Here is a 22078-nt window from a genome sequence, read left to right on the forward strand (position 1 = left end):
TAAACTCATTTTGGGGTCAGGGAAGTGACTTCAGTGGCCTGTTACAATGTCTTTGAATTGTGACCAAAAGGGACAATGTGACTGAACCCACACAGAGCAGAGGTAGGACAGTCTTCTGTGCCTCCTGGCAGGGAGCTCGTCACTGTGGCACATGCTGCTGCTAGGTTCTAGAGGAGGTGGGCATCACTAAGGAATGGTATGGGGCATTCGTGTGTCCCACAAGCTATACCTAGGTACACTAAGAGGCAGGGTTGGTGTCACTCATTCTCTGGTGATACATCTTCAAGCTCCCCATCAAAGGCAAGATTTTGTATGTGACTTCTGGTCTTACACTTGATACTCAGGGCCATAAACAAAGAGGGCTTGGCCTAAAGCAATTTAAGTTCCTGCTGCAGGGAAGGGACCTCTGGGACTATAAAACCTAAAGAGGGAACATTGTCAGAGCACATGAGAAACTGGGATAGAAAAGGGCTAAGGCAGGACACCTCCAGGGCAATTGGCTAAACTACCAGAATGGATATTCCTGACGGACCATGACTATGTATTAAAATTAGCAAGAGGGATTAGGAAACCACGGAAGTATTTTTGAGGTCATATAACTCATGCATTCACCAGAGACTGCTGTTCCTGGAACTGTCCATCATCGGCGGGGTCCATACAAGCCAACTGGAATATCTCCTGGGGAGAGAGTGGACTCATCGAAGGGTATCCACTCCGGCCACTCCTGAAAAGCAATGTCAAATCCAGAAGTAATGAGGGACAGTCATGTCACGGCTGCCACTAGCAGTTCCCACTCCAGTAGGGCAATACCCTTTAGCCTTGACTGGCTTTTGTAAACCTAGTCCTGAAATTACAAAAAAATTACACGTGGCTAGTCCTGAAATTAAAAAAAAAAAAAAAAGCACTGGAAAAGACAGAGACTGGTGTTTTCAACCTGCATCCTGCCTTTGGAACCATTCATTATTCTGAGGACTAGCATATCTGTGACAAATGATATCATTTGTCACACTCAGCCATATGGAAAACCAATGCTAGATTGTAAACCTGTTTCTGCTCAGTTTCCCCATTTGGTGGAGAAACACCCTAGTTTACGCAGCGAACAGTTTGTTTCAGTATTAAGCAGCCATGGTCTTTTTAAAAATTTTCCCTACTCACAGTAAGAATGTGGTCTTGTTTTGCCAACATCCCTGGCCAAACAAAACAATTCAGTCCAATTTCATTGCCATTTATTGAAGGACTACTGTGTACCATACATTAAGTCTGTTGGTTCGTGAACTGAGAAGGAGTTCTGATGTGGTGATGAGATGAAAACCTCTTGGTTGATGGCAATGTAGGAAGAGGTTTAAATGGTGGAGAGAAAAGAGGACAGAGACAAAGTCTGCCCAGTTGTTTAGAGGCCTCCAAGGGAAAAGAATGGAGAACTGGCACAGTAGGCTTGTTGTTAAACCACTGTCTAGTACTTCCAGACACTCTTAACCTGATGGGGGATCCACTGGGCTGGTTAGGAGAGAAAGCAGCAGCCAAGCTTTCTGGAGAATGTGGTGCCTGTTGCCAAATTATTGGCTGACTGCCACCAGTATGGTAATAGCTACCATCTCACCTGCTCAAGAATGCAGAGTGAGCTTCCAGAGTATGGCAGGAAGGACGGGGTAAGTGGCTGGGTAGCAGCTCTCTTGGTGGCGGAGCTAGGAGGGAGAGATGGGATACCATTTCTTTTAAGTCTACTGCTAATGACTGCATCCAATGGAAAACTCAAGGCATGAGCAAGGATTGCCAGTTACTTAAAAACAATCCATAGGTATGAATTTTAGATTACAGAGGAAGATCAGAGTCTTCCTCTGTAGAAGAAGGTGAAGAGCAGAGTCACCTAATCTGTCCGCTTGCTTCCAGTGACAGCTTTTGCTGAGTTTTCACGATATTTAAATGACCTGCCTAATGTCAGTCATCTTCCTCACGGTGGCATCTCCTGAGAACCACTGGGAATAAGATTGAGCACAGCCAGTAAAAGAATGAGTTCTCGGCTTTGCACTGTGGCTCACACCTGTACTCTCAGCACTCTGGAAGGCCAAACCAGGACGATAGCTTCAGCTCAGGAGTCCGAGACCAACCTGGGCAACAAAGCGAGACCTGTCTCTACAAAAAAAATTAGCCAGCAGTGATAACACATGCCTGGGGTGGTCTCAGCTGCACAGGAGGCTGCAGTGAGCCGATTGTGCCACTGTAGTCCAGCCTGGGCAACAGAGTGAGATCATGTCTCAGAAAGAAAGAAATGGGTTCCTTTTTGTCCTACAGAGAGTAAATAATTATAGAATCCTCAAGAAAGGGAAAGGACCCTTGGAATCACTTAACAGAGTTGAATAACCAGAAGCCAGAGTGATCTCCTACTTTGAAAACCTTGTCAAGCTGGGGCACAGAATCCAGAATTCTGAACACAGCCTCCCTCGCGATCTGGTCCCTACCTCACTAACCTCCTCTCGTACCACTTTCCCCTTTGCTCCCTGAATTCGAGACACGCCAGCCTCTTTTAGTTCATTGGATAGGCTAGGCTTGTTTCTGCCTCGAGATTTTAATAGAGGCAACTCCAAGGGTGCAGAACCCTTCACTCCAACTCCCTACCGCCCTGTAAACTCTTTCCGTAATTAAATCACTGAAAATGCAACTTTTCTTCTTTCCAATGTCTCTCTGTTTAATGTCTTGTTTTCCATCATATTTGAGGGAGTGACCCTATCTGTTATGTCTACCACTGTACTCCTAGATCAACCTCGACTGAACAATGATGCATTGCTCTAGAAACACAGTTCTGAGGAACCAGCCTGCTGGTCCACCAGTGTCCCCATGTCAGGAAATACACCAACATGCACCTACCAAAGGCTTCACCCCGAATCCTCTGCTTCCTCCTTCCCCTTTAGTCCAAGTAGCAAATCAATCACCAAATCCTATCCAGTCTATCTACCAAATATCTCACATCTGACCATCTGTCTCCATCTTGCTAGTCCAAGCTACTCTCACTGATAATTTACACAACTGTAATAACCTACGAAATGGTGTTCCTGCCTCTAGAATTGCTTCCCTCCAATCCCTTTAGTCTATACTGAATTTTAAAAAGCACACATCTGATCACATCATTGTGATGCATAAAACCCCATTATCCTAAGACAAAATCCAACTTCTTTGTCCTGCTTATAATGCCCCCAAAATACTAGCCCCTGTGTATCTCTCCAAATCCGTAACTTAACACATCCTCTGAGCTCTCCATGCTCCAACCATCATGACAGATTTTAGGTTCCTTAAACTTACCATACTTTTTCTTACTACTCTTGAAGAGCTTGTCTTCAAGTCTCACTCAAATGTTACTTCCTCAGGAAGGCCTCTCTAAACCCTCAAACTGGGTGAGCTGTTTCCATGACATCACAACAGCCCACCCTTCAGCACTGTTTGCCTGTAATGTTCTTGTAATTTCTTCTTCCAGATTTGTCTCCATGGGGACCTGTTCTCTGCCGTAGCCCCAGTGTCTAAGCCAGCTCTGGGGCCATATTGGCTCTTAAAAAATATTGGTAAAAATCAATGAGTAAATGGATCAATAAATATATGGGAGAAAAGCCAGAGTGATCCTATGGTGGGGGGTTAATTTGTATAGCAAAATGTAGATAAAACAGAGATTGCAATTTAGGGGGTGTGTCCCCCATTTCTAAGACAAGGACTGGCAAAACAAAAAACAAACAAAAAACAGCATAAACCCTTCCAGTGGAGAGGTCCCACTGTTCTGATCGTACTTCCTTCCTCCCTCCCTCCCTCCTGCACAAGCAGAAGATAAACACTGACTTGTTTTCTGTGGACAGGAGAATTCACACCCTGCACTTCATCACATCAAATTTTATATATATATATATACACACACACACATATATATACACATATATAGTATATATATCAAATTATATATATATAAACCAATGGCCTTGGTCATGACTCTTCATCTTGTCTTCTCTTCCAAAGGTGTTGGACTTTGATATCTGAAAGCAGTGCTTTTCAAAAACAGATCTCCAGCACCACAGGCAGAAAGAAAGAAATGATCTGAGCAATTCCAAATGACTCCGATAGAGGTCTCATTCCCAAGTCCTGGGTATCACTCTCTTAGTAATTAAGATATGCGATTTGGGCCCGGCGCGGTGGCTCATGCCTGTAGTCCCAGCACTCTGGGAGGCCGAGGCGGGCGGATCATGAGGTCAGGAGATCGAGACCATCCTGGCGAACACTGTGAAACCCCGTCTCTACTAAAAATACAAAAAATTAGCCGGGCATGGTGGTGGGCGCCTGTAGTCCCAGCTACTCGGGAGGCTGAGGCAGGAGAATGGCGTGAACCCAGGAGGCAGAGCTTGCAGTGAGCCGAGATGGTGCCACTGTACTCTGGCCTGGGCAACAGAGCAAGACTCTGTCTCAAAAAAAAAAAAAAAAAAAAATATATATATATATATATATATATATATATATATATATATATATATATATGCAATTTGGTGATTCCTGGTTTTGTAAGAACTGGGACTTTGTTAAATCCAATCACAAAAGCTCATTTACACTGAGTAGAAAGACTTGTGTTCTTTGGGTGCACACTAAATGCTGATGACAGAAATACAATGTTATGAGATACATATGCTATAGTAGATTAATTGGGGCTAAGGCTTATCACTCAGAAGGATGGGAAAATTCCTTCATTTGTGTTTTATTTTCACTCCTATTATAGAAAAAGTAAGGTCCCTTTCTGAATAAGGTCCCTTTTGTTTATTAAAGAAAACATGGTGTAGGGAAAACACTCTGGGGTCAGAAATAAGGAACTTAAATTCCAGGTCCACATTCTACTAGCCATGACTTTAGGCAACGTAGTTAACCTCAGTTAGTCTCCAGTTTCTTCATGTGTAAAGTGGTAATATTAATATATACCTCCAGGGTATAGTAGGCTGCTAGAGTGGGAATCAAGTGAGATCCTGCAAATAGTGTCTCTAGAAGTGTCAACCTCAGGGAAAGCAGTTACTACTGGTTCTCTCAGCCAGCATGGCACCCGTGAGGGAGGCTCTATCTTCCAGCAGCACACTAGATCCACAGGGAAGCGATAGCCAAGAATTAGAGAGGAGATTAGTCTTCTTCGCAATAGAACTACAACTAAGACCCAAGTATATTAAAAGACAAGTGAAACTCCCTTCTTCTATTGTTCATTCACAGTGATCGCCGTCTCTGACGCTGACCACAGTGCTAAGTATGCTTAGTCTGCTTTTCTCTTACTCCTGCTGAAAATCATTTTAGGATATTCAACCTCAGAAAAACGATCACTCAAGCTCAGAGTATTAGTTCTTGGGCCCTTCTGAGCAGTGAGTTTTGGGGTCTGCACAATAGCATGGGTGACAGATTGCAAGCAGCCATGCCAGGGATGTTTTGGTGCTACTCACAGGCCTGAAACGGGGTCCTGCTGGAGGTAAGGCAGGGCTTTGGCATTAGCGATGATCTCCTGAGGCAGAGATGAGGGCTCCATGCGTTGGAACATGGGGGCATTTTTCTGGGTAAAAAGAGGGAAGGAGAAGAAAAGAATTCCAATGACTACGGAGTTTGCTATGGGGAAAATACAATTTACATGGATAATACAGGCACATAATTTATCCCTTGTTTGACCATTTTAACCTTTGATCCACTGGGTTTCTAATTCCACGTCACTACAAAGTTCTTGGGCCCTGCACCCATTACTGCTGCTTCTAAGTCCTTGCAGGGCACTATGCCCCAGGGATGCACAGGCCTATCCCCTCCTGCAACTCCTCGTGGCCCACCCACTTAGCATGCTGGCATTGACCTTCACCTGTTCCTCCAGCTGCTGCCTCTGCTTCTTCACCTTACTCTGCTTATAGTAGTCCATGATCATCATTGCTGCATAGATTTTGCCCACAGTCAGGTCAGAGGCTAAAAACACAAATGTGGCACGATGGTGAAGAGGGAGAAGATGATGGGATAGAGTGAGGAGCCTCTAAGCTTTGTTACCCACTCTCTGGAACAGGTCTGCGCTGTCAGTCACCCATTCATCCAGCATATATTGAGGGTCCCCATGGTCCCAGGATCTGAGGATGCAGAGTGCATAGGTCCCCTGATCTGTCCTCAGGGGGCTTGCATGCTCACCTAGTGATGGTGATGATACTGAGGATAAGCAGTACATGAGTAAGCATCACGCCTACCATTCTAAATCTCTATAGCTAAGTGACAACATCCTTTCTCCCATGAGGGTTTGCTGAGGAGTATTATGTGGAAGGAAGGAGCTATACACCCAGGAAGTCTCATCCATAACCACAGTGACCTATCTTAAAGAACATGTTTTCAATTAATAAGCACAAAAGGGACTTAAGGATAAAAGGGCAAACTTCCCTTATCTCTTTGATCACTCTGGGTTCCCCCAAAAGACGTAGCCTTCATTTGCTGGGCCCACAGTGACAAGGATACCCAGGAGAAGACCCAAACCTTTGGGCATGGGCACAAGCAGATCCAGCATCTTCTGGGATAGGTGAGGCCAGATGGCTAGGGTCTCCTTTTGTAGCTCTGAGTCTAGCTGCTGCCTGTCTGCACCACCTAGAATAAGATAAATTACTAATAAATAGAATAGACCCGGAAATAACCAGGACTGAGGGAGAAGGTGGAGGTAGGAGCTGAATCAGCAGGGCACCTCATATTTTAAGAAGAAATCTTGGCACTTAGTGACAGTGGATCTTGCAATACCAGGTCTTTCTGCTGAAGAAGCAGAACACATTTTGGCTCCTGTTTTCAGTGACTCAGGGATATCCTGCCAAGAGATCCAAGACCCTCAGACTAAGAGCAACTTCCTCATTCATTCTAAAAGCCTCCCGGGTGCTCAATGTATCAGAGGAGAAAATAAAAATAGCCGCAAGTACGTTCCTCTGCCTTCTTATCCATACAGCAATCCTTCCAGCAACCCTAACTCCATAGTCTGAGTGATCTGATTTTAAAAAGGATTTAGACTGCACAAGAGCAGAAAGGCTAAAGGTCCACCTGGAGGTAGTAGTAAACCTGTTCTCTCCTAAACCAATGATTAGAAATCAAGAGGAATAAAACACTACCGTGGCCTCTATGACAGCACCTTCTGCCACAGAAGCCTCTCAAGACTTCAGAAAAATAAACCATATATGGAAAAAAAGGACAAAATTAACCTTTGGTCAATAAATATTTCTAGAATACCTATTGTGAGCCAGACACTGAAGATCATTACTTTTAAAGCTGAAAGAAGCCCTGGAGATGATCAAACCATTCATTGTACCAGAAGGAAATGGTAAATATTGGTTGAGTCAGATACTTGATGTTCAGATGACTGCATTGTTGTATCCTTAGCTGGATAGATGACAGTTCAAATATCTCCATCCTGTGCCACCTGCATGAGTTGTTCCAGAATTCCTCCTTCCCACCTCCCTTCCTAAGCTTACCTTTGGCAATTTTAATGTCCAGAGCTGTCCGGATCAAAGCCATAAGTGTGGAGGTGAAGTGGACCGTCATGTCCTCAGCTACTGGCATGTTCATCAGGACCAACCTCTGTGTGAAAGAGAAAAAAGAAACAGCAGACAAAAAAAAAAAAAAAAAATTGAAAGACACCTTAGTGAGAAAGGAAGAAAAGGGCAGAGGTCAAATGCACAGACAAAAAAGAAGGGCAAGGATCCCCATCCCCTGCCCCAGTCCTTCTCTCCCTGCTTCTCATTGAAGGCTTATTTGCTGCTTTCTTTTTTTTTTTTTTTTGAGTTTGTTTTTTCTCCACTGAGGGAATGACGCCAAATTCCAAAGGGAAGGAGCTTCCCTAATCATTCTGTAGGGCTCCCCCGATGGAGTCCTAAGAATGTCTTTGATAGGGATGGGAAGTGATTTCTAAAAGAAGTGTCTCAAGGAAAGGAGTCAGCTCTGGGAGGTGGCTCCATTCCCTGTTCAGGGCTGCTCCATATTTCCACTTGTCCCATGAATAAAACTCACATGGAAATACAGTGAGAAATGAGATTTTGCTTTGCTTATCTAACTTGAAAGATGCATCCTGGTGCCCCCTTTTTGAGTCTTTAATAGATGAAATTTGCCAGCACATGACTGAACATGCATAAGTCCAACTTGTCTAAAGGATGAGGTGGAGCAGGGTGAAAGAGGGGGAGAGTGCAAACAGGCTCTGGGGTAGGAGGATGGGGAGAGCGGAGAAGACAGAATGAGAGAAGGGTGGCCCAGGCAGGAGCAGAGTGGGCAGGCCTTGTTCCCCTCACCCAAAGAAAGGGATCACACTGAAATGGCCAAATCCACTTTCCAGAGAGTATCTTGCTTTTGGAGTTCTTTTACTTTTCCTCCAATCCCCGCTCCCCTTCTCCCACCAAGCTTCATCCCAGAAGTACAAATTCAAGGCCACATTCTACCACCTGGTACTTTTGGATGTGGCCATCGTGAGCAAAAAGGATGCCAGCCCCTAAGCTGTGCACGAGGAGCCATGTACTGGGGGGAATGAGGGTCCCTAATGGCCATGTTCCAGTGAGATGCTCTCTGGGGCCATACAACTTGAGGTAGCAGCAGGAGAATGTCCTCTGGCAGAACCACCAGCCTGGCAGAGAGGGAAGTACCTCTTCCCAAAGAAGGGTCTCTAACGTTCCATTGCAGCATCCTGCCTAAAGCTGATGCCACATGGTGTCTTAGAGTGGAAAGCCAGTTTCTTGTTTGGATTTGAGTTCCATCTCTCTCCCACTTCTTTAAACATCTAGAGGAGTGGAAACATTACTATGATGTGTTCCTAGGTAAATGAAAGAGCTCCAGAGTTCTGGGTCAGTCTAAATAGCAAAGGGGAACTGACAGTAACTATTACTAATGGGTGGCAAAACAACTCATGTCCGAAAACTATGAGCACCCCAAGGGCAAATGACTCCCAGTGTGCAATAATCTCTAAGCAGCAAGCCATGGGGGAATCCACCCACAACTCCGGGGCCAGGCCCCATAACTATGTTATGCCAGTAAGTCAGATTTAATGCTGAATACAACTTGTGCCCATGATTTCCCTTCATTTTGAGTATTTCCAAGAGAATTGGGTAGCTGGGTTAGTGGGATAGAGCTGCATTCCTCAGTCTATCACAGGATGGAAGACAGGTTCCTCTTTTCTTCTTAGACCTAGAAGGAACCTATGCCATTCTTCCTATGTCATGGGTGAAAACATTTGTTATGAGTTTTCCTCTCTCCTAAAAATTTCTTGTTTAAAGTAATTTTCTCCTAACAATTCCATGTATAAGGGAATTTCTGCGTGATTTCCTTAATTTATCTGATTGAAGATATTTCTTTGCATATGAGCACTGATAGCTGTTTTGCTGTAGGCTTCCTTCTTGCCCATATATGCCATCCCATAGGCCACCACTCTGCCTCCTCTAAAAGGAAACACATCACTTAACACTGCTTGTCAGGTAACTCACTCACAAGAAGCCACACAGTTGTAGAAACACAAAATACCACAATAAAAAAAACATGTTGAACAGTATTAAAAACCATTCCTTGTATTATCTCATGACTTCGTCCTGGGAACCTTCCTGACTCTTCAGTCTCATCGTGCCTTTCCTCCTTAGTTCCCTCCTCCGCCTCCCCAGCCTGGCTTCCTCCCCATGTTCTGGCCTCCCCACAGCTAGATCCCATTTCCTGTTGGTCTCTAGCCCAGAACAAAGAAGGGGTGGTCTACCTTATATGCCACTTTGGAGGGACATCTCTTGCCGAGGCCTAGCGGAGGTGACATGAGAGTCAGCATTTCATACATCTCAGTGTAATGGATGCGGCCACTGCTCATGGAGGGTGGTGAGTTGGGATGGGGAGGGTTAGCGGGGCAGGGAGGTGGCAGGGAAAGGAGAAGGAAGTGGGGCGAAGGATGCAGACAGGTAGGAGAACAGGCATTCCCAGAGAGCAAAAACGAACAAAATACAGAAAACAGGAGAAGAAAAACAAAACAAAATGGACAAACGGGAAAAGAATAGGAAACCTGTTAATCAAGGCAAATCGTAGACATGACTCCATCCTGGTGCGGTTTATATCATGCCCCACACAGACCCAGGAACACTGGTGGCAACCTTCGGTCCCTATGACTCTCCACGGGAACAGTCACGGGGACTCATTTTCTCCTCGATTAGCATTCCCCTGACTTCCCTGTTCACTTCATCCCTCCTCAATACAGCACAGCTTATTTTCAATTCCCAGGGCTGTGTGTGAGCGGTATAAACCGGATAGACGGTGCTCCAGCCATGGGTTGGAGTTTCTGACCCCGGCTGGGGCACTGGCCTGAAAGTCAGGCTATTCTCCACTGAACCCACAGGCAGAACGTCGTGTATCCCCCCTCTGTGGTGTGTGTGCAGCAGGAGGCGGCGTCTTGCACTGAAGGTGGTGGGCTGTGCTTGCTGCTCAAAGAGTTGGCCCCGTTGCTTCCACCTGGCTCTGTGGACAAGACTGCTCTTTATTCCCCAGCATGTGCCAGGTCGATGGCATGCTGGGGACAGAAGAAACAAAAACAGGAGGAGAAAGAGCATCTTGCATGCCATGCTACCCTCCCCAGCTCTCCCACATGCGGCTGCGGGTTTCACCAGGGTGGAGTTTAAAGAGTCTCAGCAGAGGCAGCTGTCCAGCCTCCTGAGTACGGAATCACTGTGTCACCATCCCAGGCCAGCTGTATCCCATTGTCCAGGCTGGCATCCTTCCTGAGCCTAGGTCATCTTCCAGCTGCCTGGGCAGTGCTATGCCCCAGGGAGCCCATGCTTCTCTCCACTTGCACCAGGAGAGGGTTCCTTACCTAGCAGGCTTGGCCTTACATAGGGGCTTAGTAGAGCCATTGGGATATAGAGAGTTCTCCGGGTATGGCAGAGTTGAGCAGGGAGGTTCTACTCACCCCTGAACAATATCCTTGGTCTGACAAAGAAGTGACTTGGAAATTATGACAGCCCCTTCAGATCCCTCACAGCAACCCATGGCAGGAACCTAAGGCATGGACTCTGCTCAGGAGTGCTTCATTCACTGTGATCTTCCCAGACTCTCTGAGCTATTACTACCTTCTTCCACACAGCACCAAATCCATGCCTCTTTTACCTACTCTCACCTCTTGCCCTAATTCTTTGTTTCTCACCCCTTCTGTCCTATAGCTTTCATAGTCATTCTGACCAGACCATCCAGGAGCTGGGAGGGGGGATCACTGGGATCATACTCCATACGTTACGTATGGGATGATGACGCTATTTTGCTAAAACGAGGCTTCTCTGTCTCCAGTGAAAATAAGCCAGAATTTTTGCTGGGTTAAAAACATTTCTGCATTCTATAGAGAAAGGAGAGGTCCCTCTGATTATACAGACTAAGGTGGACCTCTGTGTGTGTGTGTGTGGGGGGGGGGGGGTGTATACATGTACATACACACACATACATGAGTGTGTGCATGTGAAGAAGAGAGTGATCACATTGGTCTTCATATGAAGTTCTTAACTCTTCTGCCTTTTCCCCAAAGTATGCCCTTCTGCTTATATAACAGCTGCTGGTTCTGGAAGGGTTTGGACCTCTTTAAACTCAAAGGAAAGCAACATGAAGGTTCCCTCATGTGGCACAGTGGTGGTGGAGCAGAGGACAGAGAGGAGGGGTTAGATGTTGCATCCCACGGCAGGTCATGGCTGGGGACTGGGAGGCAAACCTTGCAAGCCACCCTGTAGGGGCAGTTCTCTCCCAGGCCCAGAGGAGGCGAGATCACCCGCACTAATTTGTACATATCCTTATACGGGATCCTGCCGCTGTAAAGGAAGCACAGGTGGGTTAATAGGACACTCAGAGAAGGGTGGGAAATAAATGACAGCTTAGCCATGAAGAGGATGGCTGAAAAAGGTCAGAGCAGCTTCTTTCCTTGGGCCTGGCAAAGCCAGACCAGGAGAGACTGAAAACAGTAAGCACCAGAGAACCATTACCTTGCCAAACTGTACTGCTGCAATTTTCTAAGGAAATCAGTGCCCATTCAATGCCAAAGGGAACTGCCTAATGACCAAGAGCACCCCATGATACCTATCTGGCCCACACCTGGCCAGATGCAGACACAGCCCTGGCTCTAGCTAGGCTTCTAGGAACAAAGCCTGCCAATTCACAAATGACTCAGACTGCTGTCCAGAGCAGATGCCAGGCTGCCTTGAAGTGGACTGCGAACTGTTTGCTTTTCACAGACACTGATTACAGTCAGTTACTCAGACCCGCTTGTCAGGGGCAGTGGAAAGTCAGCGGCTTTCTGCAGTCTGGAAGAGACAAATTTCCCATTAGGCTAATTAGCAAGGAGCACAGCTGGCATGAGGGAAATCACAAAGGGCTTTGCTTCTCTTTGTGACAGATTTTTCTGCGTTCAGCTTGAGCAAGTCTTCTCTACTCGGTAGGAGCCTGCTGAGGTCTGTGTTCAGAGAGCAGCCAGGGAGGAAGCCATGAACACTCTCCCCCGCAGCCCTCTTCCTGCCACTCAGCCAACAGCAGCTTGGCTGGAGTCAGCCAGAATTCTAGCTATCTTACCAACCTTTTCCCCAGGAGCCCACTAGAGAGTACTAGCTTCCTATGGAAGGGATAGAATTAATGATTGATTAATTTTCAGTGGTTACAGCATCTTCTCTGTCAGGGTCCAGAAAAAGCAGCAACACCCAGGAATTTGCAGGTCTGTATACACCCTGGTACAGACCAGGGTTTCCGCTGGAAATTATCAACACAGCCATCTCCACCTCTGTGCATTCAGTCCTTGCTGGCAGCCATATGGAGACTACTGCTTCAGCCCAGCTTTACTCTTTCTAGGCTTTTTGAAATTTGAGGGTTGATTCCTCCTCTTCTTCCGGATAGCAGCTCATCAGTACCTCCAAGTCTCCCAACTCTTGAGGTAATTCAGCCAGTTGTCCTTTCATTTTGCCTTAGTGAGATTGGGAAGTAGGTGGGTTGGAAGTGGCTACAGACTGACATTTTTTTGCAACTGGTATCAGTCCTCCTTTTGAAGACATTGGCTCATGTTACTTTTGTTAGTCTTCCTCACCCATCTTATAAAGAAAGCCAACCAAACTCTAACTAGAATGGGTTACACTGTGAATTTCAAAGCACACAGAAGAAATTCTTTGTCTTTCTGCTCTTCCCCAGTCCACATGTCTGAGTCTCATGTTTCATCCTCATGGAATCATTTCTTCCCAGCAACTGGAATGAGTAGGGAGAAGCATGCTTTATACACGTGGCATTTGGATCCCAAGATAAGTGAAACCACAAGAAGCTGGGGTTTCTGGAAGCCAAGGATACCTGAGTGAGCCCAGACGAACAATGGACTTTTTTGCTCACAGTTGGTTTCTCCTCTTGGGTGAGTGAAGAGGTCCCTTCTTAGGCTCCCAATCCCATAGATATTCATGCTTACAGAGGCCGATTTTCTAGACATTCCAAGTAGCATTCCCGTGTGGTTATTGTTGATTATAATAACAGTTACACACATGATTTAATATCATCTTCATAACCACTTTGCAAGTTATGTAGGTATCACAATCGCCATTTTACAGATAAAGAAGCCCAGAGTGGTTATGTGACTTGTCCAAGGCCATGGAGCTGAAGACACACAGGCCTGGCTGCCTTCTCCTCTAACACACTGCCCATCACTTTCTAAGATCTATTTACTAGAAAGTAAGACCAGAAAGAAAAAGCTGTTGCTCAGCCATTGTAATAGGAATGGATTTAGATAACTCTGTACCCTAAGTCATTAATAATTAATGAAGGAAAGAATTCTGATTCACCCTTCCAGTCGCTAAAACAGTGACCCAAGTTCAACAGCCTCACCAGAGGATAGATTTTTGGGAAAAGTCTCTGATCATGAAGGGGGTTCCAGGTGGAAGCAACTTGGTCCATGCCTGTGAAGGATAACATTTCTTGTAGTATTTTTCAGAGGGGGACCAGAATGGATAGAAGATTGGTGAGTTAAGACCCAAAAGCTAAAATGACCTGGAACAGGACAGTTCCTTTGGAGTGAGCATTCACAGAACTCTCACCTTGTCCTCAGCCATGAGGGCCAAAAAAAAGGCAGTATTTTCTGCCTTTATATTCTAAAGCAGGGATTAGCAAACCTTTTTGGCAGTAAATTTTTTGACAGTAAACTATAGGTTGATGCAAAAATGGCTTGCAATTACTTTTGTTCCAACCTAATATTTCTATAGTAAATACTTTCAAATTTGAGGACCATACCATCTCTGTCACAATCACTCATCTCTTCCTTGTAGTATGTAAGCAGCCAGAGACAATACATAAAACGAATGGTTGAGCTGTCTTCCAATAAAACTTTATTTGCAAAAACAGACAATGGGCTGAATTTTGCCCATGGGATGTAGTTTGCCAATCCCTGCTCTAGAGCCTAGAAGGCATGCTATCACTTCAGAACTACTCAACAGCAAGAGAGACAGTAAAGAGGTTATCTTCACCAATTCCTACCATTTAATTTAGTTCCATGTGATAAAAATCCACAAATGTTTAAGGGAACAGTTGGAAGAACAACTTGTTTGGTTTTTTAAAAAGAATAATTTCAGAGTTATATCCAACTGTATCTGCTGAGAGGAGTGAGAAAGAGAAAATGCTCATAGGCACTGATCATGGTGGCCAGATGTCCAGCTGGCCAAAAACCCTTGTCAAACCCCCTGGTAACTCAAAGGAGTCCACTAAACCATTGGCAGAAAAAGATTATGGGAAACTTCTCTTGGGATTGAACCCAAATAATCTGAGGTGATGGGTGATAAGACCAGCCCAGAAAAGGAAAACCCTGTCACAGAAGGAAAGAGAGGGGAAAGGAGGATTCAGAAGTCTTTGGTGACTGGCTTGATACCAGAGCCTCTTCCATGGGCCACAATCAAGAGGAATCTCCTTTCCTTCTGCAACAGGCAGGCATTTGGGTGGCTCCAATTCCGACCTCTTCCCTGGGAACTCCAGAGACCTTTGCTCTGGGCCCTGCTGGGACGGCTGAGGGGCCTACGCACCATGCTGCTCGGTCATATTCTGCCCAGACGCGGACAAACTCGTCCAAGTGGTGAGGCCCCAGGATGGAGGAGTCCCGAGTCAGGTACTCAAAGTTGTCCATGATGACGGCCACGAACAGGTTGAGCATCTGAAGGGCAAGGGGAAGAACAGGGGTTAGGGGAAACGTAAAGCAGAGCTCAGGAAGCAGGAAAACAGGCTTCAGGGCAAAGAAAAGAATTCAAAAGTTTGTAGGGCTGAAGTTCCTAGCTCAAGCACCACTGATCTTGCTGAATGCAACACGTTTTCATTATTTGTACCACACTTTCATTGTGTGAGCATTCTTACTTTACATTTCTATGCCACTTCATATTTGTAGAGTATCCCACAGTCACTTTTATTATCTGTTCCATTTATTTGTTACTGTGGCAGCAGAGGGAACACCAGCAGCCATCACATTCTTGAGGGCTAGAGGAAGTCAAGGCCAGATGCCAACCTTTCCTCCCTAGCCTCCCCCTTCATTCTTGCTCCATAAAAGCAGCCCAAAGAACAACTGGTAGGATGTTTTAGAGCTGACGGCATGGTCTACTGTTGTGATGACTTTAAGCTGTTCTTGGCTCTTAAGCAGTTTGTATGTCCCTACTCTTCCACGTATTTGTTTAGCCAGCCTTTACTGTGCACCTACTATGTTCCAAACAGAGATTCAGGTGCCAGAGATATGAGATAACAAAGTTCTTGTCCAGAGGTATATTCCCATGCCTAGCACAGGGCTTACAGCACAGCAGGGCTTCACTAGATGTGGTTACTTGAATGCTCTTCAAGACTTATTTGGTACTGAGTAGAGACTGTGATGTAATGGAAACATACAAATGTGACAAATTTTAAGAGCCATGAAAGAAGCATATGCAGGTTCCGGTGGGGACAAAAAGGAGTGTGAAGGCAACTTCTCCTGGCTGAAGAAAAAATGTATAAAAGAGTTGATGCTTGAGTACCTTTCACCAGATAGACATGGGCATGGAGGAGGGTGTTTTAGCAAAGGAGCCAGCACAGAGGTATGCAGGGACAGGGAATAGCCAGGGATCTGCAAGGAGGGCAGAGCAGCTGGATCCAAGTGCCGGATCACAGAAGTATCTCATACACTGAGCTAAAGAGTGTAGACCAGGATCAGTGAACTGGTCAGACAGCAAATATTTTAGGCTCTGCAGGCTGTGCGGTCTCTGCTGTAACTATTCAGTTTTTCTGTTGTAGCACCAGATAGATCATCTGTATACAAATGAACATGGCTGTGTTCTGGTAAAGCTTTGTTTATGGACACTGAAATTTGAATTCCATGTAATTCTATGCCATGAAACATCATTCATCTTTTGTTTTCTTTCCTCAACCATTTAAGAATGTAGAAGCCATTATTTCACTGGCCACACAAAAACAGGTGGTAAACCTGATTTGTCCCAAGGGCTGTAGTTTTCCAACCACTGATCTAGACTGTTCTGTAAGCAACAGGATCTACTAAAGGGGTTTAGAGAGGAGAGAGATAAAGGGACATTTGCATTCAGAAAGAACTGTTGGTAGCAGCATGTAGGGTGGGTGGGAAACCAAGGGAGGATGTTGCAGTACTCCTGAATCTACCAGGGGCAGGACGACAGCAAGGACCAGAGCAGTGAGTTAACAAAGGTGGAATCCACAGGACTTGATGGTCAACAGCAGTTTCCTTATTTCCTGGCTGCCCTGATCACCCACTCACTGTATTTCTGGCCCAGGTTCTTGGCTGTTCCCAGTTAGTGAGATTCAATGGGACACCCTCCGGTGACCCAGGCCTCAACTAGTCATTAAATCCCATTTCCCTGGGCACTGTGGTTGGTGATCTCATCAAAACCAATAAAATGGTATTGAACCTTCAGGGCAAAATAGTTCTTCCTGTTGCTCTTAAATGTGTGAAACTGTGAGGTCTAGAGCTGCCACTACAGCCATCTTGGGATGTTGATATTTGTACTCACAAGGATGGAGCAAGGTGGAGGCAAGATCTGTAAATAGAAAGAAACTGGACCTGGTGATATCATCTGAGCCCCATATCAAGCCTGCTCTGCCCCAGGACTCCTCATTTACAGGAGCCTGTAAAATCCCACTTTACTGAAGCTGGATTTAGCTGGGCTTTCTGTCTCTTGTAAGTGAAAGGGTCCTGCCTGATAGATAACACCTGGTAGGAGAACTGGAGTCTCTGTTGTGGACCCCCAGGTCAAGGTGGCCAGGTGCACAGAGGTGCCAGATATGCACACAGGGTGTACAGGAAAAGGAGACAGTGTGGAGGAAGGACATGGTTGGAGTCTCTCTATAATACACAGACTGCTGGTCACACCTAACAGCCAGACTCGACTCTTCTCTTCCTTTCTCCTGCTGCCTAGAGTAGAGTAGAGATGGATGGCTGGAGGTCTAGATGTCTCCTCTTCCTTGAGGATGAGGGACACACCACAGAGGTGATGGAGCAGAAAGCAGGAGTAGGTCTGGGGCCCCAACACCCCTGTGGAGCCACCATAACCAGACGGCCTGCCTTCCTCCAGACTTCACTGATATGGAAGGGAAATCAGCATCCCTCCTGGTTAAGCTGCTGTTATCTGGAGATTTCCGTCTCATGCAGGTGAACCTAATCCCAACACAGGCCTGTCTTTCTGCCTCTAAGGTTGGAGCCACAGTGAATTTGTTCAACCACTGCCTGGGTTATAAAGGGTTTTCCATGTATCCAGACATTTCTTTTGTACTCTTTTCAGGGTACCTAGTATTAATGTCAACAAAAACTATTAGCATTGTTACTGCTTTTCATTTGTACAGTCATTAAGAGTGTAACGTGTGCAGTTACACCTATTACTTGTTTTTACGCTTGCTCCAACTCTTTTAGAGGCAGGTTTAATTACCATCACCCCTCAAGGACAGAATTGCTTTGGATTCACATTTGTATTCTTAGTTTCCAGTATAAGGCCTGGGGCACATCGTGGGGGCATCAGTAAATCTCTGTAGAGTGGCTGGTTTGAGTTGAGAAGCTGTGTGACTTGTCCAAGGTCACAAAGGCAGTCTCATATAGATCTGAAAGCAGATCATCTCATACCGAATATAGCCTCATTAAAAATAACAGTAATGTAAATTATGCAGCACCCTCTGTCTCAAAATTCCAAAAGTACCTTTATGGTCTCTAATTAATTTCCAGTTTTATCTTTGGTTTCTTTCAAATATTTATTATGAAACACTTAAACCACGTGAGATAAAAGTAAGAAGTCCACATGTGCTTCTATCTGCTCCATTTCACCCTAGCAGTGAGCACCGATTCCTGGAAGCTGAGAGCCAGTTTGACCCCTTGACTACTGGTGACTGAGGGATGGGCCTTGCTGAGAGTGAACCTCACAATGGCCACTCAATAAAAATGTACTGAAGATGTGAATAAATGGAAAACTCCCATCAATAGCATTCTTCTAAATTTCAGAGTTTTTTTTTTCTTTATACATTATACTTCTATATTTGTAAATAAGATACTGTTGTGTATTCTTTTCTTTTTATTGAAAAACCTTTCACATACATAAGAAGGAAGTGTATTAAAACACATGGATCAGTTCATTGTGTATAAAACGCTATTATTAAGTCATTTTTTTCTCCCATTTTATAGATGCTATAAAAGGGCTATTAAAGGGCCAAGGCTAGCAGAGGAACAAAGCCAAGACTACTGCGTGGGCTGCCCACATCTCCCGTTAGCTCACTCCCTGCCACACTGACCTACAGGCAACACTTAATGGTCTTTCTGTAGCCCACCCCCTCACTGGAGACCTGGACATGTGGGAAGTTTCAGTCCCCTTGGAATCACTTGCAAGGTAGCAATCCCTGGACATAAGACAATTAATTCACTTTTTGATGCATGGTCGTGAAATTGACCACTTTTCAGTGGTGTCACTGTTTTAGTTTTAGGTTTTTGTATAGCCAGTGGCATTAGCAGTGAAGTTGAGCTGAGGAATTTCAGAGTGACCAGAAACACTAAACTGACCCTTTTATTATTCTATTTATCACTGCTTGTCTGATACGCAGGGTAGAAGTTTCTGGAAGTGGGTGTGCTGAGTCATGCTTTCTCCAAAAGAGACTTAAGAGGCACCTAGGGTTTCTCACCACTTTATAGGTGGGTGTGCTCCACATATACTACTCAATATTTACTAACACCCAAAGCAATCAAGCAATCATATTCTTTATCATCTATCAGCTGGTCAACTACCAAATGGAATAACATTACAAGTCAAGAGAGAACCACATTTATTCCATTATCATCATTCTACCCTTATCAATGCTATAGCCTTGCATTTTCAGGTACCTTTTCTCAAGCAGTTCAAACATCTCCCAAAGAGAAGATATCCATAGACCTACTTATAAGATAAAATACCTGAGATATGACAAAGGATTTACTCTGAGTGTTCATAGATTTGATATGAAGCTCAGTGCACTGAAATATGCTCACCTTCCCTTTTCACAAAAATATTTCCCTAGAAGCAACAAAGACTTTTCTTAATCATTGAAAATCACCCATCCAGGAGTCTGACAGGCACGCTAATCTCCAAGAGTTCTCCAGAGGACGATCTAGTTCTTAACCTGGGCCTGGGTGTGAGTGTGTGCATGGTGGGGGTGTGGAGAGAGGGAGATAGGAGGGGAGGGAAGTACAAACATACACTGAAGTAAACATCTCCTGTCTGTGTATCAGAGGGTTGGGGGTAGGATGGGATGGGCCATATCGCAAGGCAAGAGCACAATGTTGCTCACCAAGAAGGAGCAGAAGAAGATGAAGGAGACAAAGTACACGTAGGCCAGATCGGTGCCGCAGCGCTCGTTCTCGTTCTGCCCTGACGGTGCGGTGGTGTCAGGCTCACAGCCCTTCTCCCCGAGGCATGACAGCATAATCTCCTGCCAGGCCTCACCTGTGGCACTCCTGAGCCCAAGAGACATTTTGGTTAGCAGGAACAGGTCTGCAGATCCTATTACATCCTTGTTCCTCTTTCCCAATTCCCCCATCCTTGCTCTTGCCTGGGCCCAACAGGCTCCCTTTTTACCCAGTTCTTCCCTTCTAGTGGTTTCCATGCAGAGATAAAGAGTCCCATTGAGGTCTGTTTTGGGTTCTGCTACCACATCCACTGCCTTTCCATCTTTTGTGGGGTCTCTGCTACTAGTTGTGGGATTCTCTAAGACCCCACATACACCTGGCTATCCAAGGTTTTGGCCCTTAAGTGGAATTTGGTCTGCAAACACTGTCCTGATATTCCCCCCTCCCAAACCCTTGCAGGCCATGTTGAAGTTAAAATTTGCAAATTAACTGCTGAGCCAAAGACATTGATGAAATTTTCTCCCACCCAAGTATTTAGCAGACCCAACTCTGCTTAGCTTCCAAGATCAGACAAGATCAGGCACATTCATGGTGGTATGGCTGTAGACAAGACGAAACTTTCTAATGTTATGGGGCAGTTTGGCAAAGACATTGCCCATTCCCCCTTCTACTGACAGGAGCAAAGGAAGTGGAATAAAGATACAATGGGAAATGGGACGAAGAGGTAGACTGATTCTCTCTCCCCCCATCAGGAGAACTCCAGCTATGACAGTTATGCATCCAGGTACCTGAAGAGTAGCATTAGGGACCCAAAGAAACTCCGGAAGTTGTTGTGCCGGTTGATGTGACTCTCCTCATCTAATTTTATGTTTCCAAATACCTTGAGGAGAGAAACAACAGAAAAACAATGAGCATTACCAAGCTGTGTGATGTGTCCAGCACATGGGGATTGGCAAAGCCACGTACATGGCTCTTCCTGATGACCTGCCCCTGAAGCAGACAACTCAGACCCAGAGAGCTGCTGGACACTGTGCTCTTGGGCTGATATGCAAGAATAATTATCCTCCACTGCTCTAGTGCAGCAAAGGGGACCCGTGCAGCAAGGTCCCAGCGTAACGTAGAATGCAGGCTCTTTCGAAGTCATTCTGCCTGTACATAGTTCCTCCCACACTTAATCTGGTCTTTTATTTCCATGGTACCTGTCACCATGGTACTCAAGCAGTGTGTCAAAGACATTATCTCACAGCAGGAGTGCATGGAAGGAGTTACCCCTCTCTTCCTGTCTCAGGTAGTCATGATGGGAGCATTTGGATTTGCAAGAAGACATCATTTATGGCTTGGGGAGATGCTACCCTGGAATTTACAAGCAGATCAGATAAGAGAGTGGCATCTCTCTCTTCCTTAGATATGTTTCTATCCATTGAGTCACATCTTAGAAGGTCTGTCATTAATGTAGAATCCATGAGAATGAACACGCATATATCCATGTGCATATAACTACGTATGTCCACATGTATCATCCAACAGACCCAAATCCCATCCAAAAGGAAACATTTATGCAGGATCTAAAATGAAGTCCAGGCCAATAGGATGGGGAAAGTCAGGCCACCTGGACACTTTGAAAATGAAAACAAAAAATGGCTTTGGGCAGATTCTGAGTGACAGAGTGAGATTTGCTGATCTGCTGCTGGCTACTGAGCTTAGAATGTGATCACTGTGAACACTCAGAGATCTTTATCCACAGAGACTGAGTAGTGATGAACTCCCAGACACAGGGCTGCCTGGAGCCAAGGTCAACCCCTCCACTCTTCAGATGAAAAGGAGGCTTTCACACATGTACTCTTCTTCCCCAATCACATTTCGGGTATCAGAATCTATTCTCACAAGTCAATGTTGGGACAATCGAGGACTTACTGGGTTACTTTTCCAGTCATCTGAGACAATTTTCAGCCTGCATTGAACATGCTTCAGTTTATCCAATGTGTACTAAATGGAACACATTTTCCCCCTCACAGTTTTTAGAATGTGCAATTGAGGAACAATCTCTGCCCCCAGCTATTTTGCTCAAGTAACTCCCACTGACACCTGCTCTGGGAATTTGTTCTCAATGCTGTTTTTCAAAACCCAAATACTACTTATCTCTCAGGGAGAATGGAGGTGGCAAGTGAGGCAGCAGCAGAGAAGAATGGAAAGAGGAGAAGCTAGAGGGCTCCAAAGAGACAAATAGTAGCATGTAAAAAATCC

General features: G+C 45.3%; 1 protein-coding gene across 4 annotated transcripts in view; it reads right to left on the minus strand.

The window, feature by feature from the left end:
• Window positions 1-22078, minus strand: part of CACNA1E (calcium voltage-gated channel subunit alpha1 E) — a 332987-nt gene that overhangs the window by 15621 nt on the left and 295288 nt on the right. For all 4 annotated transcript variants that reach the window (XM_050766055.1, XM_050766034.1, XM_050766044.1 and 1 more), the window contains 9 exons: window positions 20623-20714; window positions 19777-19942; window positions 15018-15145; window positions 9722-9818; window positions 7470-7575; window positions 6496-6603; window positions 5846-5946; window positions 5445-5551; window positions 613-724 (listed from right to left, as the gene is read on the minus strand). In XM_050766055.1, the coding sequence (XP_050622012.1) occupies window positions 613-724; window positions 5445-5551; window positions 5846-5946; window positions 6496-6603; window positions 7470-7575; window positions 9722-9818; window positions 15018-15145; window positions 19777-19942; window positions 20623-20714 (1017 nt within the window). The remainder of the gene's footprint in view (window positions 1-612; window positions 725-5444; window positions 5552-5845; window positions 5947-6495; window positions 6604-7469; window positions 7576-9721; window positions 9819-15017; window positions 15146-19776; window positions 19943-20622; window positions 20715-22078) is intronic.

Source organism: Macaca thibetana, chromosome 1 (genome assembly GCF_024542745.1).
Source record: "Macaca thibetana thibetana isolate TM-01 chromosome 1, ASM2454274v1, whole genome shotgun sequence".
Taxonomy (NCBI): Eukaryota; Metazoa; Chordata; class Mammalia; order Primates; family Cercopithecidae; genus Macaca; species Macaca thibetana.